The 23,343-nt window shown below is 53.3% G+C and overlaps 1 protein-coding gene across 1 annotated transcript in view; it reads left to right on the top strand.

Annotated features, from left to right (window-relative positions):
• Positions 1 to 10,279: 10,279 nt before the first annotated feature.
• LOC144943332 (cytochrome P450 4B1-like) overlaps positions 10,280 to 23,343 on the top strand; it is a 32,877-nt gene continuing 19,813 nt past the window's right edge. The window contains exons 1-4 of the mRNA XM_078870708.1: positions 10,280 to 10,428; positions 11,394 to 11,538; positions 14,053 to 14,097; positions 20,083 to 20,210. Coding sequence (XP_078726834.1) covers positions 10,291 to 10,428; positions 11,394 to 11,538; positions 14,053 to 14,097; positions 20,083 to 20,210 — 456 coding nt within the window. The 5' untranslated portion in view covers positions 10,280 to 10,290. The remainder of the gene's footprint in view (positions 10,429 to 11,393; positions 11,539 to 14,052; positions 14,098 to 20,082; positions 20,211 to 23,343) is intronic.

The raw sequence follows: 23,343 nt of genomic DNA, 5'->3' as shown, positions 1-23,343 counted from the left end.
CTCCACAGATTTTTTTATGGGATTAAGGTCTGGAGACTGGCTAGGCCACTCCAGGACCTTAATGTGCTTCTTCTTGAGCCACTCCTTTGTTGCCTTGGCCGTGTGTTTTGGGTCATTGTCATGCTGGAATACCCATCCACGACCCATTTTCAATGCCCTGGCTGAGGGAAGGAGGTTCTCACCCAAGATTTGGCGGTACATGGCCCCGCCCATCGTCCCTTTGATGCGGTGACGTTGTCCTGTCCCCTTAGCAGAAAAACACCCCCAAAGCATAATGTTTCCACCTCCATGTTTGACGGTGGGGATGGTGTTTTTTGGGTCATAGGCAGCATTCCTCCTCCTCCAAACACGGCGAGTTGAGTTGATGCCAAAGAGCTCCATTTTGGTCTCATCTGACCACAACACTTTCACTCAGTTGTCCTCTGAATCATTCAGATGTTCATTGGCAAACTTCAGACGGGCATGTATATGTGCTTTCTTGAGCAGAGGGACCTTGCGGGCGCTGCATGATTTCAGTCCTTCACGGCGTAGTGTGTAACCAACTGTTTTCTTGGTGACTATGGTCCCAGCTGCCTTGAGATCATTGACAATATCCTCCCGTGTAGTTCTGGGCTGATTCCTCACCGTTCTCATGATCATTGCAACTCCACGAGGTGAGATCTTGCATGGAGCCCCAGGCCGAAGGAGATTGACAGTTTTTTTGTGTTTCTTCCATTTGCGCATAATCGCACCAACTGTTGTCACCTTCTCACCAAGCTGCTTGACGATGGTCTTGTAGCCCATTCCAGCCTTGTGTAGGTCTACAATCTTGTCCCTGACATCCTTGGAGAGATCTTTGGTCTTGGCCATGGTGGAGAGTTTGGAATCTGATTGATTGCTTCTGTGAACAGGTAACAAGCTGAGATTAGGAGCACTCCCTTTAAGAGTGTGCTCCTAATCTCAGCTCGTTACCTGTATAAAAGACACCTGGGAGCCAGAAATATTTCTGATTGAGAGGGGGTCAAATACTTATTTCCCTCATTAAAATGCAAATCAATTTATAACATTTTTGACATGCGTTTTTCCGGATTTTGTTGTTGTTATTCTGTCTCTCACTGTTAAAATAAACCTACCATTAAAATTATAGACTGATCATTTATTTGTCAGTGGGCAAACCTACAAAATCAGCAGGGGATCAAATACATTTTTCCCTCACTGTAACTCCCTCATTAACTCCTCACGCCCGTGGCTTCTGCCGTTATCGTCTCAATCTCCCGTCAGCCTGGCGTCTGTTCTCCGCCTCCATTTGCAGGCAGCCAATCACTGCTATGCATCTTAATTAGCCGTCTCCTTTCCGTTGCTCCCTCTCGCTGCACCTGGTCGTCCTGATGCGACCTTACTGTCTGAAACTCGCACATGCTTGCACACCGCTTGCAAACTCTACGCGCGTTATTATGAGAACCTGCACAGGGGGTGTGTTTATTTGATGTTCACCCACGGCTCAGCGTTTGAGTGTTGCTGTCGCGCCAGGGTAGAGCGCTGCTGTGAGCAGAAGAAAGCAGCGTGCGAGTCTGTGTGTGAGTCTGTGTGTGCTGGCTCACGGTGAGTCTGTCTGTGCTGCCTCGGGGTGAGTGTGCTGGCTTGGAATGAGGGTGAGTGAGTGTGCTGGCTTGGGGTGAGCTTGTGTGTGCCGGCTCAGGGTGAGGGTGAGTGTGTGGTTCCACGACCATGGAGCAACTCCGCAAATGCCGCGATCCCCTCCCAGCCCCCGCACTAAACACACACCCGCACGCAGTGCACCCACGTAGTGTCCTGATGGAGGGGTTGCCTGACACATCGGGTGTTAATCTGAATGGCCCTAGAGGGAGAGTCCCGCGGTTTCCCGGTGCCAGAAGATGGTCCAACCCTCACAGGACAGGTTACATTGCAGTGCCCCTAAATTAGCTTAAAATTGTATGGGCACAGGAAGGTTCCCTGGGCCAACCGCAATGAGGTACAACTCGGAGGGAGAACGGAGGACGGAACATTGAGCGGGAAAAGCGCGGGAGCCCTTCCAGATGTAATAATGTTCCAGGAGACTGGACGCCGGGGTTTGGAGGCACACGTATTTATTCCGTGTCGGTACAGCACAACACTGACATACAACACTGGAGGGGGTATCGGCCCCCTCACCCGTCTAACTGGGGATACACTCTCTAGCTACGCCTAGCCTACCTCTGGGTCCTCCACTAACGGGCTAGGGGAGGCTAGCTAGCCCGACACTGGTAAGTCAGGCTCACGGTACCCGGAGTCCCAGACCAGCTCTTACAAGAGCACCGGCTCTGGCTCTCGGGACCACGCCGCTGGCTCGATCCTGTTCGGCCCTGATAAGGGCGGCGATCCAGGGGAGTCCAGGGCTCTATCTACGACGATCTTCAGCCTTCACTGGTTAGCTTCAACATCTCTCCCTGAGCCCTCCAGCTCATCCCCTTTTATACCAAAACCCCCGCTGAGGGGTGGGGCCCCGGGGGATCCCAGCTCCGAGTCAGCCCCCCAGGCTGCCCGATGCGGACGTCGCTGGGAGCACCTTCCCGTGCACCGACATAGCCACGCCCACTGTGTTTCTTTCCCATCTGATCCCATTCTATAACAGCCCCTCCGTAACACCCCTACATCACCCCCCCCCCTGTACAGCTCGCAGCCGTCCCGGCTGCAACAACAACAATAAAAGTGTATTTACCCCTTGAACCCGTGTGTGCCTCACAATTTTTTTCAACAATAACAACATCAAGAACACCAACAAGAACCACAACAGCAAGAAGAGAAATAACCCGACGCACCCCCCCCCCGAATAAATACGAATTCCGTAAGAGCACCCTATATACAATCTGCAGGAAAACACACCACACACACAACACACAATGAACCCAACATATATACAATCCAATTTGCAGGAAAACACACCACACACACAACACACAGTGAACACAACATATGTACAATCCTCCGGGCATCACAAAAGTCTACGCGTTTTCGCGCTCGTTCTTGCAGCAGGCCCGTCACACGGGGCAACCCTGGATGGCGGACTGTTGGGTGGCAACCGTCCGTGTCCGAGTGAGTCACTTTCCGTTGCCGCGTGACCCTCGGCATCCCCAGGAGGGGTTGTCGGGCGTGAGCCCGTCACTCCCGGTGCACCTGAGGGCGGGACAGCCGGCAGCACGTTAGGTGAGAGCAGCGGAGACGGACCCTGTGAGTCGGCGGACCCCCCACATGTCTGGCCACGCGTGTGTGAAGTGGGAACTCGGGCCGCAACGAACGGTTTCAATCTGGAGGGGTGCACAAACCACCGCCGCTTCCCCCATTTGATGCGTACACACTGAGGCCGTAAAACCTGAACCACCTCCACAGGGCCCCGCCACGGCCGCACCAGTTTAGAGGAGGTTGCAAGTGGTACCTGTGGACAGTGTAACCATGCCTTGTCACCCGGTTTCCACTGCAGCACGTGCGCCCGACCCAGCCTGAGCCTCTCGTTAGCCTTCTGGCGGAGGTCGGAATTTTACATAGCAGCCTCCCGTGCCTCTGTTAATTTAGCAATATTGAATTTAACATGGTCGGCCAATTTAGTTTTACCCCGCGGCGCGGAGATCTGCAGCTGGGTCTGAACAGGCGGGTCAGGTTCGCGGCCGTACATCAAGAAGAAGGGGGAAAATCCTGTTGCCGCATGGGGAGCCATTCTATATGCTGCCAAGACCCCTTGAATTTGAAGGTCCCAATCGGTCTGTGAGTCCGAGACCTGTTGGGACAGCATTGACGTGATGGTTCGATGCAGACGCTCCACCATCCCGTCAGTTTGCGGATGATATGGGGAGGTACGAATTTTTTTCGTGCCCAGGAGCTCACAGACCTCTTGGAGAAGTTTACCAGAAAAATGTTTGCCCTGGTCGGTCAGCAGCCGCTCCGGAGCACCTTTGTCCAGGACGTATACCTGGACAAAGGCCTCCGCGATGGCTGCTGCCGACTGGTTGGCAAGGGGCCAGGCCATAGGCCAGCGCATGAAATATTCCACCCCGGTCAACAGGTATCTGTTGCCCCTGGGGGTAGCGGGGAATGGGCCCAGGATATCAAGCGCGACAAGCTCGTTGACCCTGGAAACTTTGATGGATTGCAAGGGCGGGTTAGACTCCCGTGCTGGTGGTTTACGTTGCGCACACCGAGGACATGACCCCAACAGATCCCCTACATCCCTTGTCATGCCCGGCCAAACAAAATCTAGCTGGAGCATGGCGAGGGTCTTTTGAGTCCCCAGGTGGAGGAGGCGCTCATGAGCAGCCCACACCACCTTACCCCGCAAAACAGAAGGGACCACCAGCCGGTGTCGATGGGATCTCCCGTCCCAATGCATTAACAGACCCTGGACCATCTCCCATGAGTCGACATCACCCCTCCCCCGCCCAGCACTTCCGACGCGACGACGCAACGCGAGGAGGGAGGTATCCTCCATCTGGAGGCGCCCCCATTCAGCAACAAGCAACCCCAACAGGGAATCTTTTCCCTGTTGTGCAATCAAATCCGTCATCGACGTTGCGTCAGCGGCGGCCGCCAGGACCGGAACGGATATCTCACTCGGAGGCCTGCAACGTCCCGACCCCAGGAGGCATGCGCATTCGGAGGTGGTTGGCATCCGTGACAGAGCGTCCGCATTGGTGTGGCGAACGCCCTTACGGTACGTAGTTTCGAAATCGAAGTCCTGGAGAATCTCCAACCATCGAGACAATTGTCCCGATGGTTGTTGAACTCGCAGGGCGTACTGTAGTGCCGCATGATCTGTGCGGATGGTGAAATGCCGACCGTACAGATATGGGCGATACTGTTGGATGAAGTTAACAATTGCCAACAGTTCCCGACGGGTGACACAATATCTTTGCTCCGCTGGAGACAACACCCGACTACCGTACGCGACTACCCGTTCCACACCATCAACCACCTGCGAAAGCACGCCCCCAATACCCGTGTTGCTCGCGTCCGTGTCGAGCAAAAAGGGTTTTGAAAAATCAGGGTAACCCAAGGGAGGAGCGTTTACCAGCGCGTCCCGGAGGGATCGGAAGGCAGCCTCCTCCTCCTGTCCCCAGTGGAACCGGACCCCCTTCGATGTCAAAGCATGTAGGGGCTTTGCAATCGTTGCAAAATCCGCGACAAACCGTCGGTAATACGACGCGAATCCAACGAAACTCCTGACCTCTCCCACAGAGGTGGGAGTCGGCCAGGAGCTGACACACTGCGTTTTGGCGGGATCGGTAGCAATACCTGAGCGTCCGACGATATGTCCCAAATAACGCACGGATTCGCGTAACAAATGACATTTTTGGGGTTTACATTTCAAATTAGCAGCCCGCATTTTGAGGAAAACCGCCCGCAACCTCTGTAGATGTTCGTCAAATGTTTTGCTAAAGACGATAACGTGATCCAAATAAATCAAGCACGAGTCCCATTGTAACTCAGCCAAAACCAATTCCATCAATCGCTAGAAAGTTGCTGGCGCTGAGTGGAGTCCCATCGGCAACCGGTTGAATTGGAACAGGCCGTGCGGTGTACGGAATGCAGTTTTGGGTTTCGAATCATCGTCCAGAGGAAGCTGCCAGAATCCCGAAAGCAAATCCAATGTGGAGAAGAATCGCGCCCCCGCCAAGGCGTCAAGCGATTCGTCTATCCGTGGGAGCGGGTATGCGTCAGCAACAGAAATTTTGTTGAGGCGACGAAAATCGACGCAAAACCGCAACGAGCCGTCATGTTTTTTAACTAAGACAATTGGCGCTCCCCAAGGGCTGGTAGAAGGAGAATGATGTCGGCGGCTAACATGTCATCAACGGCCGATTTGACATGGTCCTTTTCGGCGGGACTTAACCGAAAAGGATTCTGGCGTATTGGCGTGCTGTCACCCGTATCAATATGGTGACGCAGCAGATGAGTACAGCCCAGATCGTATTTGTTCCGACTGAAAACGTCGGAAAATTCACGCAGCAGTGTTTTAAGCTTTTGACGCTCTAAGTCCGACAGGTCCGTCGATCCCGCACAAAGCGCCTCGAGCCACCCCTCATCACTGTCCGTATGTGGTCGCGCAGAGGGGCAGCGCTCACGTGATTTACGACGGGTTCCTCACAGGGCACCGGCGTTGTGTGAGCAAGCACGATCCTCTGTGGAAGCACCACCGTCCGCGACCCCACATTGAGGACCGCGATGAAAGGGTCCCCGTCCCCCTTAACGATGGTCTGGGCCGGAATTAAATGAGGCCCGCTAACCCCGACCCTAGAAGGGCCCAGCAGAACCCCCTGGTCCGAAATCCCTTTAGCGAAAGGCCGACGTAGTTTAAGAGGCACCAGCATCTGGGCCCCCGGCGGTACGCGTACCGTTCTGTCAACGAGCGCCGGTACCGTCGCGAACGCCATCCGACCCGTAGAGGGAGACGGCAGAAATGCCATACGTCGGCCCGACGGGAGCTCAATACAGCCCTGGTCGATTAAAATACGGATCGGCATTTTGCCCAGGAAGTTCGTCCCCAGCAGGCACGGAACCGCCAGCGAGGAGGAGACAAAAATTGGGCCAGATAATTTGATATCTCCGATACAAATTTGCGCTCGAATTTGTCCAATGATGCCCAGTGAGCCCCCGTTAGCAGCATAGAACGGTACATCAATGGGCAGCAAAGGACGGCTCTGAACAGGAAGAATGTTGTAAATCAATTCCGAAATAATGGTCGCCGATGCTCCCGTATCGACCAGGATGCGCACCTCAACCCCATCAATGTGCCCCACAACGGCTGACGACCCCGACGACGCGGCCACAACGCGATGGGCCAACACGGACCACTGGCTGGGTTGGATATTAGTCCCCACAGTGGTACGTGTTGGCGCGACGGTGTGCAATTTCGGCCCCCCGTTCGTTGCGGTGCGTGAGTGTGTGACGGGTGTGTGTGTGGGCCAAACATGAGGGGTGCCGCGACTCGCCGGGTTATGTTGTTGGAGCTTGGGAGGAGGCGCGGCGTCCTGTCGAGGCGTCGCCCCCCGCTGCCGAGGAGAGCGGCATCCCGAGGCGACATGACCCCGGAGGCCGCAATTGTAGCAGCGCGGGAGCACTGCCGATGACGTTGGCTGGTCGAGGCGGCCCGGTCCGTCCCGAGCCGGCCATACTCCCGCTCTCCACTCCAGCTGACGGTCGACGGCGCAAATTTCCTCCGCCGGGAGGGTGGCTGCAGCCACAGCACGGCCGGTCGCCGCCTTGCTGGCCTTTCGTCGCTGCGAGAGTAAGTTGGCGTGGAGGTGTCGTGCGGCCCGGAGGGAGGACATCTCAGCGTCGTCCTGCGCCACGACGACGATGTCCAATTGGTCAGCCAGCAAGAGGATCTTCTCTGTCACCATGGCGTCCACTCCTTCGTCATCCATTCGCGGGAAAGCCGTTCTTGCCAGTGCCAAGAGAGCCGTGCGATATGCCAGGAGCGACTCCTTGGCACCCCGCTGACGATCGTAGAATAGCTGCCTGCAGTCAGACGGTGGTCCGTAGACTGCAGCCAGCAGCTGAAGCACCATCTGCAGCGTGGCGCGCTTGGCTTTCGGCGCCGAGGTGAGAGTGGCGAGGGCATCGCTGTCGAGCAGCGCCGGCAGCGCGCAGAGAGCCTCGGCATCGGTCCACTGCGCCATCTCCTGGTGTGCGAGGAAGCGCCGCTGAAAGCCGCCCCAGTCACCATCCTCGCCCACAAACTCCTTGAGGGGAGGTAGACGTTGGTGCAACGCAGTGGCCGCAGTGGAAGGTCGCCCCCCGTCGCTCCCGTCACTCGGCTCAGCTTCGGCGCGAACGACGAGTGGCATCGCCGGTCGCACCACTGGTGACGCGCTGGCCGCTGTTGATGACGTAGCAGCCACTGTACGCCCGACGTCGGACACGAGGCTCAGCCCGGCCACGCCCTCAGCAGCTGCTGCGGCGATGGCGGGAGATTCAAAATCCGGCTCCGTCGAAATGGCGGGAACCCGTGCTGCTCGTCGGCTGTCGTCGCTCCGTGGCGGTCCACCAGCCCCCAGCCGCGTAATTTGTTCAAGCGTGGCGGCAGCAGCGTAAACCAGCTCCGCCAGTCTCGCGTGTGCCTGCCGCAGTCCATCTGCTGACGGCTCCCCTCCATCCAGACGCTGCGGTGTGGATGGATCCGGCTCCGGCTGCTCGGCGTCGCCTTCAGCCATCTCGGGCTCAACTTCTGCAGCGGTGTCCTCCGCCCCCGGTACCCTGGCACGAGCTGTCCGTCGCGTGTCCATGTTCGTGGTCGATCACTTCTAACACCAGATGTAATAATGTTCCAGGAGACTGGACGCCGGGGTTTGGAGGCACACGTATTTATTCCGTGTCGGTACAGCACAACACTGACATACAACACTGGAGGGGGTATCGGCCCCCTCACCCGTCTAACTGGGGATACACTCTCTAGCTACGCCTAGCCTACCTCTGGGTCCTCCACTAACGGGCTAGGGGAGGCTAGCTAGCCCGACACTGGTAAGTCAGGCTCACGGTACCCGGAGTCCCAGACCAGCTCTTACAAGAGCACCGGCTCTGGCTCTTGGGACCACGCCGCTGGCTCGATCCTGTTCGGCCCTGATAAGGGCGGCGATCCAGGGGAGTCCAGGGCTCTATCTACGACGATCTTCAGCCTTCACTGGTTAGCTTCAACATCTCTCCCTGAGCCCTCCGGCTCATCCCCTTTTTTACCAAAACCCCCGCTGAGGGGTGGGGTCCCGGGGGATCCCTGCTCCGAGTCAGCCCCCCAGGCTGCCCGATGCGGACGTCGCTGGGAGCACCTTCCCGTGCACCGACATAGCCACGCCCACTGTGTTTCTTTCCCATCTGATCTCATTCTATAACAGCCCCTCCGTAACACCCCTACACAGACAAAGAAACAATTGGGGGTCGCCATTGCCCGCCAGCCGCAGCCGCAGCAGCCCTCGAAAACGGACGGAGGGTGGCATAGTAAATAGGCAAAAGTGCGGGAGCCCTTCCAGACAAAGGAGCCACCGGGGGTCGCCGCCGCCCGCCCCGTTGCCGCAGCACTCGAGGGGGGACAGAGGACTGGCACATAGACAATGGGTCGAGGTGTAACGGAAAATAACGCTCCAGGTGTGGGCGGTGCATCAATTAAAAAAAGGAAGACACGTGATTGGCTGCGCGGTGCAACGTCCCCCTGGGCCTTTGAAGTTTAAAGCATAAAAAGAGGAGCCAGAGGACGATTTAGTCAGTTGTCTACAACCTCTGGGCCGTCACGACCCACTTCCTGCCGTCCTGCTGCTTACAGCATCCGTGCGATGCCAGCGAGTGCTGCTGCGAGACAGTGATAGGACAAGTCTTCTCTCGTCCTCCTCCCTCTGACTCTCTCAGTGTCCGTGGGATGCTGCGAGTCCAGCTTCGAGGTACGTGGTAGGACGTTTGTGTCGCTGGGTTCATAGGCAGAGTTAGGCTCGGCTCTCCTCACAAAATATTCCTCCTCCAGGGAGGGTGTATTGGCCATTAATAAACTTTAGTTCAGAATATCGGTGCAGTGTGATTTCTGTGTGTGTGGTTAGAACCTCGGCATGGTGGCTGCGATTTGTATGTGGTGCGTCTCCGCGGGGATACGATGTGCGCAAGAGAGCGAGCGCGGGGCTGCAGCATCGGCACAGTGTTGGTAATTTGAGCGCGTGTGTGAGGCGCGCGTGTATTGCAACATATACGGCCGCCGTCGTTTGCACGTGTTTACGCGCACATGTGTGTGGAAAACGCGCGCCTGCAGCGCTGCGTAATTGGGGCGGGGTGCAATCAACCCGTTCGCCGGCAGTCGCTACACAATGACAATAGTATCAACGGCGAGGCGTGCGCGCGTATTTCTACCGCCGCCGTTCCTTTTCCTTTAGCATTAGCCTTTGTTTGCACAGCAGATTAAGGCTTAACCACTCGGGGGGGGTATGCGTGCATATTTATATCTTCCGCTGCTTCTTTCAATTTAGCGCAGGTAAGCGCATATTCATCCCGCCGACGTTTCTTTTGTTCAGCGCCAGCCTTTGTCAGGGAAAAACGCGCCTGCAGGGGCGCGCGTGTGCACACCTCTGCGTTCGTTTATGTAGTGGTGTAATTTGAGCGCCCGTGAGATAACCCCGGGCGGTGGTGAGCCAGCCGAGTAGCGATGTCCCGAAAGGCGGCCGACGAGGAGGAGGGGGGAATGGAGGAGGGGGGAATGGAGGGGGTGGACGTCGCGCCCCGCCCGCTCACTGGGAGCAGGGAGGTTGACGTCGGCCTCCACAAGTTCACCGGCTCGGAGTGAGGAGGATGTGGGAGCTGCTGGGCTCCCTGCTGCTGCTGTGCGCCGCGTGCTGCGCCCTGTGGGTGCTGCGGCGGCGCGCGCGCCCCGCACTCGACGCCTTCCCGGGACCGCCCGCGCACTGGCTCTACGGGCACGCGCACCTGGTGAGTGGTGAGCGTGTACTGTGTATGTACCCTGTATGTAGTGCGTATGTAGTGTGTCTACTGTGTATGTAGTGTGTGTCTACTGTGTATGTTGTGTGTATGTACTGTGTATGTAGTGTGTATGTACTATGTACTGTGTATGTAGTGTGTGCACTTTCCGTGTACCGCGCGGCCACCTGACGCGTGTTCACGGGTGCCGCGCGTGCGACCTTAAGGGGCAGCCGGCCTCGTCCGGCCACGTGAGGCCGATTGACGTTGGCTCCTGGCCACAGCCAACACCAATAGCGAGCGATACCTGGACCCGTCCTCTGGATATAATCAGCCGTGGCACAGGCAACTTAGTTGCCTGGCTCGGTGGTAGCTGCTGGTGGCTCGGCGCTGCCTGTGCGCCCTCTCGTTGCGTGCCCTCGTGTGCGCGGTACAATCGCCCCAAGACTACACAACGGCACGCGGAGCTGTACTACACACACAGCTCTATGGGAACCTGCTGACACATAGAGCACTCAACACGCGAGCAGCACTTGTGCCTGAGAAGTGAATTCGCGATCCGCCAAGCGGCAATTACACCTCTGCTCATTGGACACTGGCGGCGCTGGTAAAGGAGTTTAATGAAACAAAAACTTGCCTCGTTGTTTCAACTGCCGCACCGGGAGATCAGGGTTGATCCAGTGATCTATAGGTTGATTGCAGGTCCAGTGTGCTTACCATTGTAATACACCGCGGCGGATTCCTCGTGTCTACGCAGGAAACATGCAGTCTATATGAGTGTATTGCTTAGTCACATCAGCTTGCATGGCTGTGTGAAGATGGCTGAGGGGTTAAGGTGCTTTGTGTGGGATTGGAGGGGTCACCCCTAGTGTGCCGTTCCGGCCTTCGAATGTACTCCCTAACAGCACTTGCCCCAACAGTCAGTTCAAGGCTATACAGGGGGTGTTTGTATTTGTTTTGTACGTGTCTGTGTGCAGCTTCCAGATGACGAGCAGTGGCTGCGGAATCTTTTGAAGCTGTTCCGCGAGTATCGCTACGTGTTTCCCATGTGGGTTGGTCCGTTCATATCAACATTGCAAATCAGTCACCCGGACTATGCCAAAGCCATCATCAGCACTGCAGGTAAACGGCTCGCGAGGGACAGAGAGCAGCGTTACCGCTCTAGCACTGACAGATCACGATCGGCCAGAAACACTCCTGCTACTCTCAAATCTCTTTTGCACACACAAACTAAAGTGTATTCGTATCTATGAGACCTTTTTTACCGGTGTCAAAGTGCTGGGGGAAAAAAGGCTTTATCCTTTCCGTCAATAATACAGGAGGTGTAAAGATGTTCAAACAACAGAGACATTTATTGCAAGGATACAAATCAGCATTAACCAAACATCATGCTTGTGGTAAGAAATGCAAGTATGCTTTGATTACGATGTACGTATTGATTGGCCTAAACCAGAGACTATCTATGGGACCCGTTGTGCCGGAATTCAAATAATTAGTGGCAGGGCATACGTTCCCTGCAGGAACACGCAGGGCCAGTGAACTAGACATCAATACACAGACACGACAGAGACACGGTCGTAGTGTAGTATCTGGAGAGCTTAGTAATATGAATAGATATATATATATTTTACATCAGATGTCTGAAAGACTATGTATATTTTACAATTATATTTTGGGTCATTGTACAATTTGGAATGTATAGCTACAAAACGATCCCACATTGACCAACTCGTGAATAATGTGACATGGCTTGTGACGTCCACTTCCTAGGAAACGGCATCCCTTGTGAAGGACTTGCCAGTCCACGTGTGTATGAACACAGTGTCAGATCTAGGTGGACAATACGCCAGATACACAAGGCCTCACAGACATAAATTGCATAACCCGCGATGTAAGCACATTCGTCCACGGATCTGATTCAGTGAAACACCATCGGTATTTTGCGTCTTGTCTTGAGCCTTGGGATGGGATGCCGTTGTGGCGAGATATTAACTTGCTCACCTAGTATACAGTAGGTCGTGGGTTCGATCCAGCCCCTGATGCCTGCTGTATATTTGGAGTTTGCATGTCTTTCTCTCTCTTCGTGGTCGTGTGGATTTTTCTCCCGAGTCCTCCAGTTTTCCCCTCCACATTTAGAATCAACATGGGTTTCGGGTATTTTGCTGCTATAAATTTCCACGTGATAAGCCACTTCTTTGAGCTAATATTTTTTCCAGGTCACATGAAAATGAGCTACATAGCTTAGTGGGCCTTACCTGGTAAAATAAAACATAGTTTAGTTTGTAATCATGTAATTTATGTTTCATTACCACTGTAATATAACATTTACATGAAAAGAGCATTGGGAGGTGTGGATTTCCACTCTAATCCCGAGCAAGGGGTGTAAATTCTACGTTTTTCTGGTGGGGGTCCAGTCTCAAAATAATTGCGTGGCTGTACCATTCTCGTTCTGCTGTCATGTGCACTGATACCTACTTTATTGAGGGCAATATTGACACTAAAATTAAGATTAATTGACCACTGTGGATATCCCGACAAGCGGTGCTCACCGCGCAGACCCTGTCATACCGAGCTTGATGCGGTAGCATCTGGCCCGATGATTAGAGCGCAACGTCGGACCACGTTAGGTGGTACAACTCAACCCTTCGTCGCTCCAGGGTTGATAAATTAAATACCACTTTGTCGGACGTCAACCGTGCTTGTTCTGTGCAACTGACATGCCCCCGCAATAAGAACATGGATTTGCCACCGACTGCGAAGTATTTCCGATCCTGATCAAATCGTATTTCAATGCTAAACACAGCCAGCCCCATCACCCAGTCCCACTCGACCCAATACCAGACTGCTCATGCACCTGACATATTCATACAGGTGTAGTGTCAGTGAGTCAGAGACGAGGTTTGTAGAGGCACCTTCTTTATTGCGCACACACGATCTCGCCTGCAGACTCTACAGTCGCTAGCCTATGTATAACACTAGCCGTCTAACACTGACGGCGCTGACGGAGACAGCCAACAACTATCTAGCAGCGCAATATCGAGCAAAGACGGCAGCGACGATGGCGACGAGACGATCCAATACCAGAACCGGCAGCCTCGAGCTCCCGCTCTCGGCCCCTTTTATGCTACCAGCACAGCTTGGCTCCGCCCTGGCCGCACCTCCCTTCTCGAACCCACTAACAGGTTTCAGGGGCTTCCAGATAGGGACCTCCATGACCCTTGCCCCAGTTCCTCCGCCCTCCCGACACACCCGCTCACATGCTCACCGCCGTGTGAGCATGTGAGCGGGTGTGTGAAAAATCGCTCTATGCAGTTTTAATTCACTCAGATGCGGCTATACGGTCAAAAGTGGTACAACATTCTTGTGGGTACTGTGTGTAATGTACACGCTACTCGGCAGGCAGCCGTTTCGCTTTGTACGCCCTTTTTTTTAGAACACATCAACCGCATAAAGTGAGGGAAACATGCACTTTACACAGTGTTATACATTTTGGAGCCTGCTAAACAAAGGACACGACTTCATCTTCTGCGAAAGGTATGGACATGTGAGCAGGTCCTTAGGGTGGTTCAAGTAAATGTTTGTTACTTTGGAAATTCCTGTGTTTGTTGTACGCACCTCATGTGTGTTTTTGTTCAGAACCGAAGACTGACCTCGGATATGTATTCGTCATTCCATGGATCGGTGAGTTTACAAATCCTGCAAGACACACGAGAGACCACTCGACAAATTCACTGGAGGCAGCAGACCAGCATCAGAAATGCATTTAGCCTCACCTGAAGCCGTCATGTGGCTTTTAAACTTTGATATACAGCAATCCCTTGCCAGGTTGCTGGAAAATACCATGGTAGGCAAATCCGCAGTTGGTAAAGTACAGGGCCTATGGGAAATAGGGGGTTAGGGGAACCACAGCTACGGTCAGACTTGTCAGAGCTTAACTACATACCCCTTATCAGTGCGTACTAGTTCATTGGCCCAGACCAAAAACATCACTTATTGGTACCACCTGATGTGGTAAAGTCTAGTAATGATTTTTGTAATCCTTCATGTGTGTGGGACATATTCTGATAACACCTTTGCAGAGTGGCAGCTTAGTTGTAGTTACCATGACTTTTATACCCATACCCTATGACAGGCATCCGGATCGATGAATGAGCATTATTACTGAAAAACTACCTAGACCAAAGCCAGTTAGGTCACACACTGGTCTTTATTGGTTTAAATACACAATGAAAACACAGGATAATAAGGTTTATAATATTATAAACATTGACAGTCGCATATACTTAGCTAATGATACATGTAATCCCATATATATATTTAGTGATGGTTATATGTGAAGAAGGTTACATTATTGTTATCAAGCTGTGTGTACTTAGATGGTGTTAACAAGGGTAACCAAGTCCAGAATCACCACACTGTGCATCAATGTATACTACTACTACCACAGTAATACCATCAGAATCACCACCCTGTGTCACTCATCAAACTGCTCGTCTATCTGGTCATCTGACTCCCCGAGTTCAAAGTCAGGTTCTGGATCATCCTGCAGTTTTTGGTTACTGCAGGTCTGTAACCTGCGCACATGTCTGTGCATGTCAGTCCATTTGACAGGCACGTGCAACTTGGCATGTTGTATGAATGCACGCACTTGCATGCTAGTGGTTCCAAGACCATATCTGGTGTGGATGGGGAGTGCATCCAGTAAATGGCCAGCTTGCCATCATCGTCTGTCCATCTATACTTAGTAGGGCTTGGCACTACAAGGTTAGCCTGCAGACAGCAGTTCCAGATTGCTGCCTGATAGTTGGCTCGTTGAACATGCATGAAGAGACAGTCTCTACATGGTGGCGGCTGACTGGACTCCACTTCCCTTTTGGTGCAAAAAAGCTGGTAGCGCAGTTCGTTCACCTCACCAGTGCTGCTATTAGCAACATACATGCGACAGACGAACTGCTCAATTTTCTGGAACAGCTCATCACTCACATTCCATGATTGCCCCAGTCGACTAATCGTCTCTTGGCAGGAAATTTCCTTTCTCACCATCTTCAGGACATTCAGCTTCCCTCGACCGGCGAATGCCCTGAGAGTGTCGCAGCTAGTGAAGGCGTGTAAGCCAATTAGGTTGTCACAGATGCTGTTTCCAAGTGACGTTGCCAGTTTGCCCACCCTCCCCCTCTTCCTCTGGGCCACAGATGCAACACTCTCACTTTCGCGACTCGCTGTATGCACGCTTTGGATCCATGATCAAGAGCACAATTAACTTGAATGTAGTTGCCATGCGATGGCCGGTCTATGCTCTGCAAGAATCACATTACAATCGACGGGCAGCTGATCAGCTTCGCAGCGCCATGGGTGGTGCTCCGAAGCGTGGAGAAGAACCACAGCCCCGAAAAATTTGTAACAATGACGTCACGCAATGGCGTATTTCCAACGTCATGTGGCTTAACACCTTGCTTACCCGTGGATACTTCAATTTACAAGCCACGGTTGGCAAATTGGTATACAAATAATAAACCTTGTGTGCATGAAATCACGGTTTGCGAATCCGTGGTCGGTAAGGGGTTCCTGTAATAGATATTTAAGTTGCTCTTCACTAAAGCACATGAAAGAGAAGACATATTGGTGTCCTGAAATTCATACATGAACTATTTCAAAATGACGAACTGTATCAACATTTTCCATGAACAGATATTGTGTGGGGAGCAGTGATATCGGGGTTAATGCACTGTGCTATGATTCCCATAACCTGGATTCAATATCTTGTCATGCATATCTTTGTCAAGAACTGTTTACACTAACCGCAAGCATCCAGACTGACTAAACTAGGCTGGTAAACCAGACCCGGCCAACACACGTCATATCTTTATGTCCACACACACTGACTCAGCGAGTACACTTCCATCTACACCGACACACACACTGACCCAGCCAGTACACTTCCATCTACACCGACACACACACTGACCCAGCCAGTACACCTCCCATCTCCACCTACACACACATACAGTGACCCAGCCAGTACACCTCCCATGTACACCGACACACACACTGACCCAGCCAGTATAACCCAATCTACACCGACACACACACTGATCCAGCGAGTACACCCCCATATACACCGACACACACACACACTGACCCAGCCAGCACACCTCCCATCTACACCGACACACACACTAACCCAGCAAGCATACTTCCATATACACCGACACACACTTGTAGTGGAGTAACGCACGTGGGGTTTTGCGAACTGTGCTAGCAGTGGAGAGGCTAGCATAATGAGAGAGAGAGCGGGAGAGAGCGGAGAGAGCGGAGCGAGCGGAGCGTGGCAGACAGGCTATCAGCGGAGAGGCCAGCAGAGTGAGAGAGAGCAGACTAGCAGCAGAGAGGCTAGCAGAGTGAGAGAAAGCAGGCTAGCAGCGGAGAGGCTAGGAGAGTGAGAGAGAGCAGGCTAGCGATGGAGAGGCAGGGAGAGAGAGAGAGCGACGCGAGTGGAGCGAAGCAGGCAAGCAGCGCAAGCGAGAGAATTGTGACAGAGTTACGTGGTGTTAAACGTAAGGAGTTCTATTCGAATGAAAGTGACACAGGAGAAAAAAAAAGTTGTCCGCGTGAAATAACAGCACTACATCATTTGGTGTCGAAATGGTAAAAGGACTACGCAGCTATGTCAAAGCGGCTAAAAGAAAGAACTTACCGACGATGAGAACGACGAGGAGATTGTTCCTACCATGGCTCCCGAGACTGTTGCTCAGCTGGCGGAACCAGAGGACCGGCTGCCCTTGGCGCAAGTGAGTGAGCACGAGGAAACTCCGACCAGCCCAATGAGATGGAGTTGGAGGGATGTTGCTGCACACTTGGAGACCACGCTGGCAGCAGTTACGTACATGTTCAACATGTTGATGGCAGCGGGCCGGACGACGTCTATGGGGGTTACGACGGACGTGACTGCTCTCCACGTCGCTTCAACAAGGCCGATCGTGTCCGACCGAGTGGGCACGGGACCCGCCATTGCAGCGGTCGCGTCAGACTCAACATCCACTTCGCCGATGGTGCACACAGCTCCGTTGCGCCGGCTGCCGCAGGTCCGCGCATTCTCCGCGACCAAGGGCGACTGGACGGAATTTCATCGATGCTTTGAATCAGCGTATCGCTCCGTCGACTGGTTGGAGTGCGAGGCATTGCGGGCCCTGCCGACGTCCCTCGATGATGACTTGCTGGCCGCCTTCTACTCCATCTTCGAGGCCGATCGATCATCACTCGCCTATGCGTGCACCGCGATGGCGGCTATTTTCGAACCACTGTCAACCATCCAAAGGAAGTTCCAGCTTAGAAAGCAGAGGGCTAAGACATAATCGATTAATGTTAAAAAAAAATTGTTGCAGTATCCCAATTGATAAATACTATACTAGGCAGCGAAGCTAAGCCAAATTATCATAACTGTCCACATTAACATAATCGCAAACATTCGCATAAATTAATACGATTATCTCCACGATTATCATAAATATTTTTTTCATAATCCGACATATGCAACACCATCAGGGCATCCTTCCAATCCTACGGAACCCGTCCAGTGGTCCAGACTGTTGTTATGATGTCATATAGTGCAGTCTGTGCACAAACACCACCCTCCCTCAGCATTTCGCTTGGGAGATCATCTCTGCCCGGTGCCTTTCCTGGTCTCAGACTCCGGATCGCCTTCAGTACTTCATCAACAGATGGCATCTCAGCCAGCCACTCACAGGGGGTGACTTCTTCCAATATTTGAGGCACCGCAGCCTTAGCAGGGTCATCCCCACTTTGTGCCACGATGTTTTCCTGTCTGAGGGATTTCCCTTCCCCCAGGACCTCACAGAAATGCTCAGCAAATCTGCAAACCTGTTCCTGGGGGTCGGAGATTGGATCACCGTTTTTCCCCCTAATGATGGTAATAGGTATGGCGCTGCAGGATACTTTTTAGATGGAGTTAAAAAGTGATTTGTGATCACGGGCCACTGAGGCAGACTCCAACTCCTCAGCAACCCGCGACCACCACCCATCCTTGCAGCGCCTTACGGCTCTCCGAACCTCCGATCGAAGGCTGCGGTAAGCCTCCTCATTCTCTGACGTGGGATGCTGTAGCCGATGAGAGTGGGCCTGTCGCTTTTTCTAAACTATCCTGAACACCTCCTCTGTCAGCCAGGGTCTCTGGGGAGGTCTGGACCGCGTACCTAAAGCAGCCATTGCAGCTGCATGAGTCACAGTCCTAAACCTCGCCCATTTACCCTCGACATCAGGAGGAGTGGGGGACGATGCCAACCCCAGCTGCAAGCGATGATGAAATTCTCGCTTGCAACTTTCATCAGCTAACTGAGACCAGGCCACTTTAGGTTGGAACGGGGTCCTGGGTGTACACCCACCACCAGAGTGGAAGAATGGCAGGCGCATCTTACAGATGACTAGTCGATGGTCAGAGGGCAGATCAGCTCCACGGTAGGTCCTGGTGTCAAGGACATGGGCTCGCATCCGCTGGTCCGTCACTATGTAGTCCAGCAGATGTTCTTGCTTGGACCCGGCATGCATCCATGATGTTGTGTGGATGCGCTGATGCCGGAATAGCGTGTTGGTAATTACAAGCCCATGGGCTGCACAAAAATCGAGCAGCCTCCTATCGTTGTTATTGAGCTGATCTGGCCCATGCCTTCCAATCACTCCAGACCAGGTGCCAGCATCATGACCAACTCTGGCATTGAAGTCACCCAACAAGATGACTCTGTCCTGAGTGGCCACTTTAGCCAGCACCTGTGACAGGAGGTCATAGAAGGCATCTGACTCATCGGCTTTGCCTGCATCCCTCCACGGATGTTCGTCTTCGGTGGGGGCATAAGTAACCACGACCACCACTCCTCGCCTCCGATTGATGGGAAGGCGAGCCCAAAGTAGCCTGGGGCTGACAGCTTCCCACACCTCACCGCCACGCTCCCACACACCCTTCATTCTTTTGTTCAGAAGAAGAGCCACACCTTGTTGTTTGGCAGTCTCCTGCCTCGAGTAGAGGACTGTCCACCCGTCATGGTGGCAGAAGCCAGAACCAGTCCACCAGACCTCCTGAATGCCACAGAGATCCAGGCGGTACCGGTCCAGCTCCCGACAAAGGAGTGGCAGCCTCTCCTCCACAGTAAGCGTTCGAACATTCACGTGGCCACACGAAGTGGCTTTTCGTTGTTTCTGGAGGAGCCCCGAGGGTGAAGATTAAATCTCTTGGCTCCGCCAATTGGGGTTTGGCTAGGAGACATCATAGAAGCCTGTTCCCCCGGGGCCTCCGGCACAAGCTTATTAGTTACATATTTATGTTTAAGTGGTGGTTTCGTGGTAATGAATTGAAGGTGGAGGGATTACCAGTCCCTCGCACCCGTCCAGAGCCCCCGTTTAGTCACTGTGGTGGTCACAGACGCCATGAGGGGAGAGGGCCAATGGGTATTGGCCCTCCCCCCACAGCACTGTCCACGACAGAGTTGCCCGTCCGGCACCGCGAGGAGGTAGGGGGTTGTTTTGCCGGACTCTACACCGACAAACACACACACACTGACCCCGCCAGCACACCTCCCATCTACACCAACACACACTGCATGCCAAATCACCGTAATCATCAAACTGAACTACTAACGTTGTGTTACTTGTGGACAGGATTAGGTCTCCTCACCTCATCTGGTCCAAGGTGGTTCCGGAGTCGCCGCATGCTCAGCCCCGGCTTCCACATGGAGATTCTGAAGCCCTACGTGTCTCTCATGGTGGAGAGCACCCAAGTGCTCATCGTAAGCTCACGCAGTTGTCACACACGCCGTTGGGCACTCACCCTGCAGTAGCCATGGCAAGGATTATGGTTCTTAGTACTGCACCTTGGATGGTGCTGAATCCAAATGTGTAATTTTAATATTCCCACCCCCAAACATGTATGTTGATTTCCTGTTGAGGTGTAATTGCTTTTTCGCTTCCAACGTGGATCAGTGTGGACTCATTATTTTGATTCGGTTATCATTTACAAGTCTCACTGGGCAGCCAGGGAAAACAGTTTATGGTTTAAACTAGATTCGAAGCTTTCGTGACTGCAGGAATTACTCTTTGGTTGTGTCGGTAAAGTGACGTAGAAAATCAAATCAAATAATAATGGAATACGACATTTCGATTGCAACACAAGCAACCATCATCAGGTTAGAATTAATGATGAAAAACACAGACACGGAAACAACATCCTCCATCTTCTGCATGACGGTATGAAGGCTGTCATCCTATCAGGTGGTGAAACCACAGAGTCAATCAAGGTAAGAACTGGTGTGAAGCAAGCGTGCTTTATTGCACCAACTCATTTCTCTATCTTCCTGGTGGGCATACTTCACCTGACAGAGAGCAAACTCCCCTGAGGCATATAAGACAGACGGGAACTAATTCCACATCAACCGTTTCTGAGACAACTCAAGAACCTCAATTACATTCCAATATGTAGATGATGCCCACGTCAGTGCCTGCTCATAAGCTGACCTTCCATCGTCAACAAATTGATAGAAGCTTACAGCAGGATGGGTCTAACACTCATTACCAGCAAAACAAGATCCTCTTCCAACAAGCTCCGGGAGCACACCAACCACCCCCAAAAATCACTACTAACAATGCAATATTGGAAAACATTCCCAGTTTCCCATACTTAGACAGCCATCTCTGCAGCAATGTCTTAATTGACGATGAAATCCAATATCGGATTGCTATAGCTAGAGTTGCCTTTCGCAAGCTTAGAAACAGGGACTTTGAAGACCACGACATTACCACCAAGACCAAAGTGGTTGCTTATAATGCTGCTTTCATTCCTACCCTGTTATACGGTGCAGAACCCTGGACCTCCCATCGCAAACATATCAAATCCCTCGAAAAGTGTTATAAACGCTGCTTCAGGAAAATACTAAACATCAGCTGAGAAGAAAGACAAACTAACATAAGTATCCTGGAGCGATCCAACTCATCCAGTACAGAAGCCACCATAATGAAGCACTAACTCAGATGGGCAGGTCACCTCGTCAGGATGAATGACTCAAGGCTTCCTCAGCAATCTTCTCTTCCCAGCTCAGGGATGGATCCAGTGCCCCTGGAGGTCAAAATAAGGGTTTGCATCACAACCTTAAAACACACTTCAAGACATATAGTACCAAACAGCTGAGAAATCTATGCCCTTGATAGACCATCGTGGAGGTCCAAAATCAACAATTGAACTCAACACTTTAAGGCCGAACCAAAATAATTGATTGCTGGGAAAAGAGCACGCTTCAAAGTACATACACATATGTGGTGGTGGTGTTGGTACACACACACGCCAAACCGGCCGACTTACAATACTCACCGGTGCGGGTGATCGTGTTATCTCTGGCCAGGCTTCCTGAGGGGAGGGGGCTGTGGGACGCGTGTGATCCCACAGAGCCCCGCCCCTCTGGGGGAAGTAGTACAAACCTGGTTTGGGCGGTTGTGTGATGTATGCCCAGGGCCTCCTGAGGGGAGGGGGCTGGGGGGCCTGTGTGATCCCACAGAAACCCGCCCCTCAGTGGAAAATCGTATAAAAGGTGGGACCCGGAGAGCAGAGAGTCAGTTCGACCCAGCCAAGACGAAGAACCAGTGAAGACTGAAGGCCAGCTAGCTAGACCCTGGAACTCCTCTGACCCACTGCCCTTTTGAGGGTCGGGCAGAGCAAGCCAGTGGTGTGACCCAGAGCCGTGAGGGCCGATGTCCTTCTAAGGGCCGGACTCGAGTGGCTGGTGGTCGGGACCTGTGCCGAAGCTGGTCCAGGTTAGCTAGTCTCCTCAGGAGGAAGGTCTGGAATAGGGGGAAGTAGGGAGTTAACGGGGGGCATTAGCTGGGGAACACTTCCCCCGATAGAACCGGGTGAAGAGGCCGTTACCTCTTCGAGTGTCAGGGTCGCTACTCTGCTGTAATTGAAGTTATCTGTAATAAATACATTTTTGCCTCCATCAACCTTCTCCGTCGTCATAAAGGCCACTACAACTGGGGCTGGGGTCAGAAGTGGTTCTACCTGCACGAGATGGACACAAGGCAGATAGTTCGTGTGCACAAACTGGGCCAATGTGATGATTCTGCGGAGACGAGTCCGCGGACTCGGAGACAGTCTGAAGCGATGCCAATGCTTCAACAACCGCCGCAGCCGCCAGATGTACCGCCGCAGTCGGGGGGTGGGCTCCAGGATGCTCACTCCCGCCTTGCTGAACTACTGCTCGCCGCCGCCTCCATACTGGAAGAGATCACTCGGGCAGGAGGAGCGGTTGCTGGAGAGCGCGGGGAAAATTGGCGGCAAACGCGGCTCCTGCCACCGGCACCACGCCGCAACTTGAAATTGGTGCCATTTCTGCAACGAGCTCCAAGAGTGACGGGGGCCAAGCGCACCACGTGGGAGGCGGAATCCAACCACCGCCCGCCACGTCATCTCTAAGCGACGGGCGCTGCCGAGACCAACCAGCGGCCTCCACATCAGACATGCTGCGACCTATGGAGGGGGCCGCCATTGCACTGTATGATGGCGCTGCACGGGAACATCGGCAGCCGGGAACGGAGCAGACGTTCCAGCAGCAGCTGCCCGTTTTAACAGCTTTCGCAGCAGAGTGAGGCGACTGGGGAGCTTTTCACCGACGATTCCTCGCTCACCAGGAGATGTCGGGTTGAACCGACAACGAGGCGTTGCGCGCTCTCCCGGCGACTCTGGATGACGACGTTCTGGCCACTCTTATGTCGACTCCGAGATCGAGCCGCTCTAGACTGCAAGCGGCACTTCGGCTGATGGCCACGGTCAATGGACCACCGTCTACCAGTTGACACCACTTCCACGACCGCTGAAAGGGTGAGAAGGAGACTCCTCTCGCCTACTGCACAGCACTCCTGGCCCTCGCTAAGGCC

Source organism: Lampetra fluviatilis, chromosome 30 (genome assembly GCF_964198595.1).
Source record: "Lampetra fluviatilis chromosome 30, kcLamFluv1.1, whole genome shotgun sequence".
NCBI classification, from domain to species: Eukaryota; Metazoa; Chordata; class Hyperoartia; order Petromyzontiformes; family Petromyzontidae; genus Lampetra; species Lampetra fluviatilis.
This window is presented reverse-complemented; position numbering and strand designations above follow the sequence as displayed.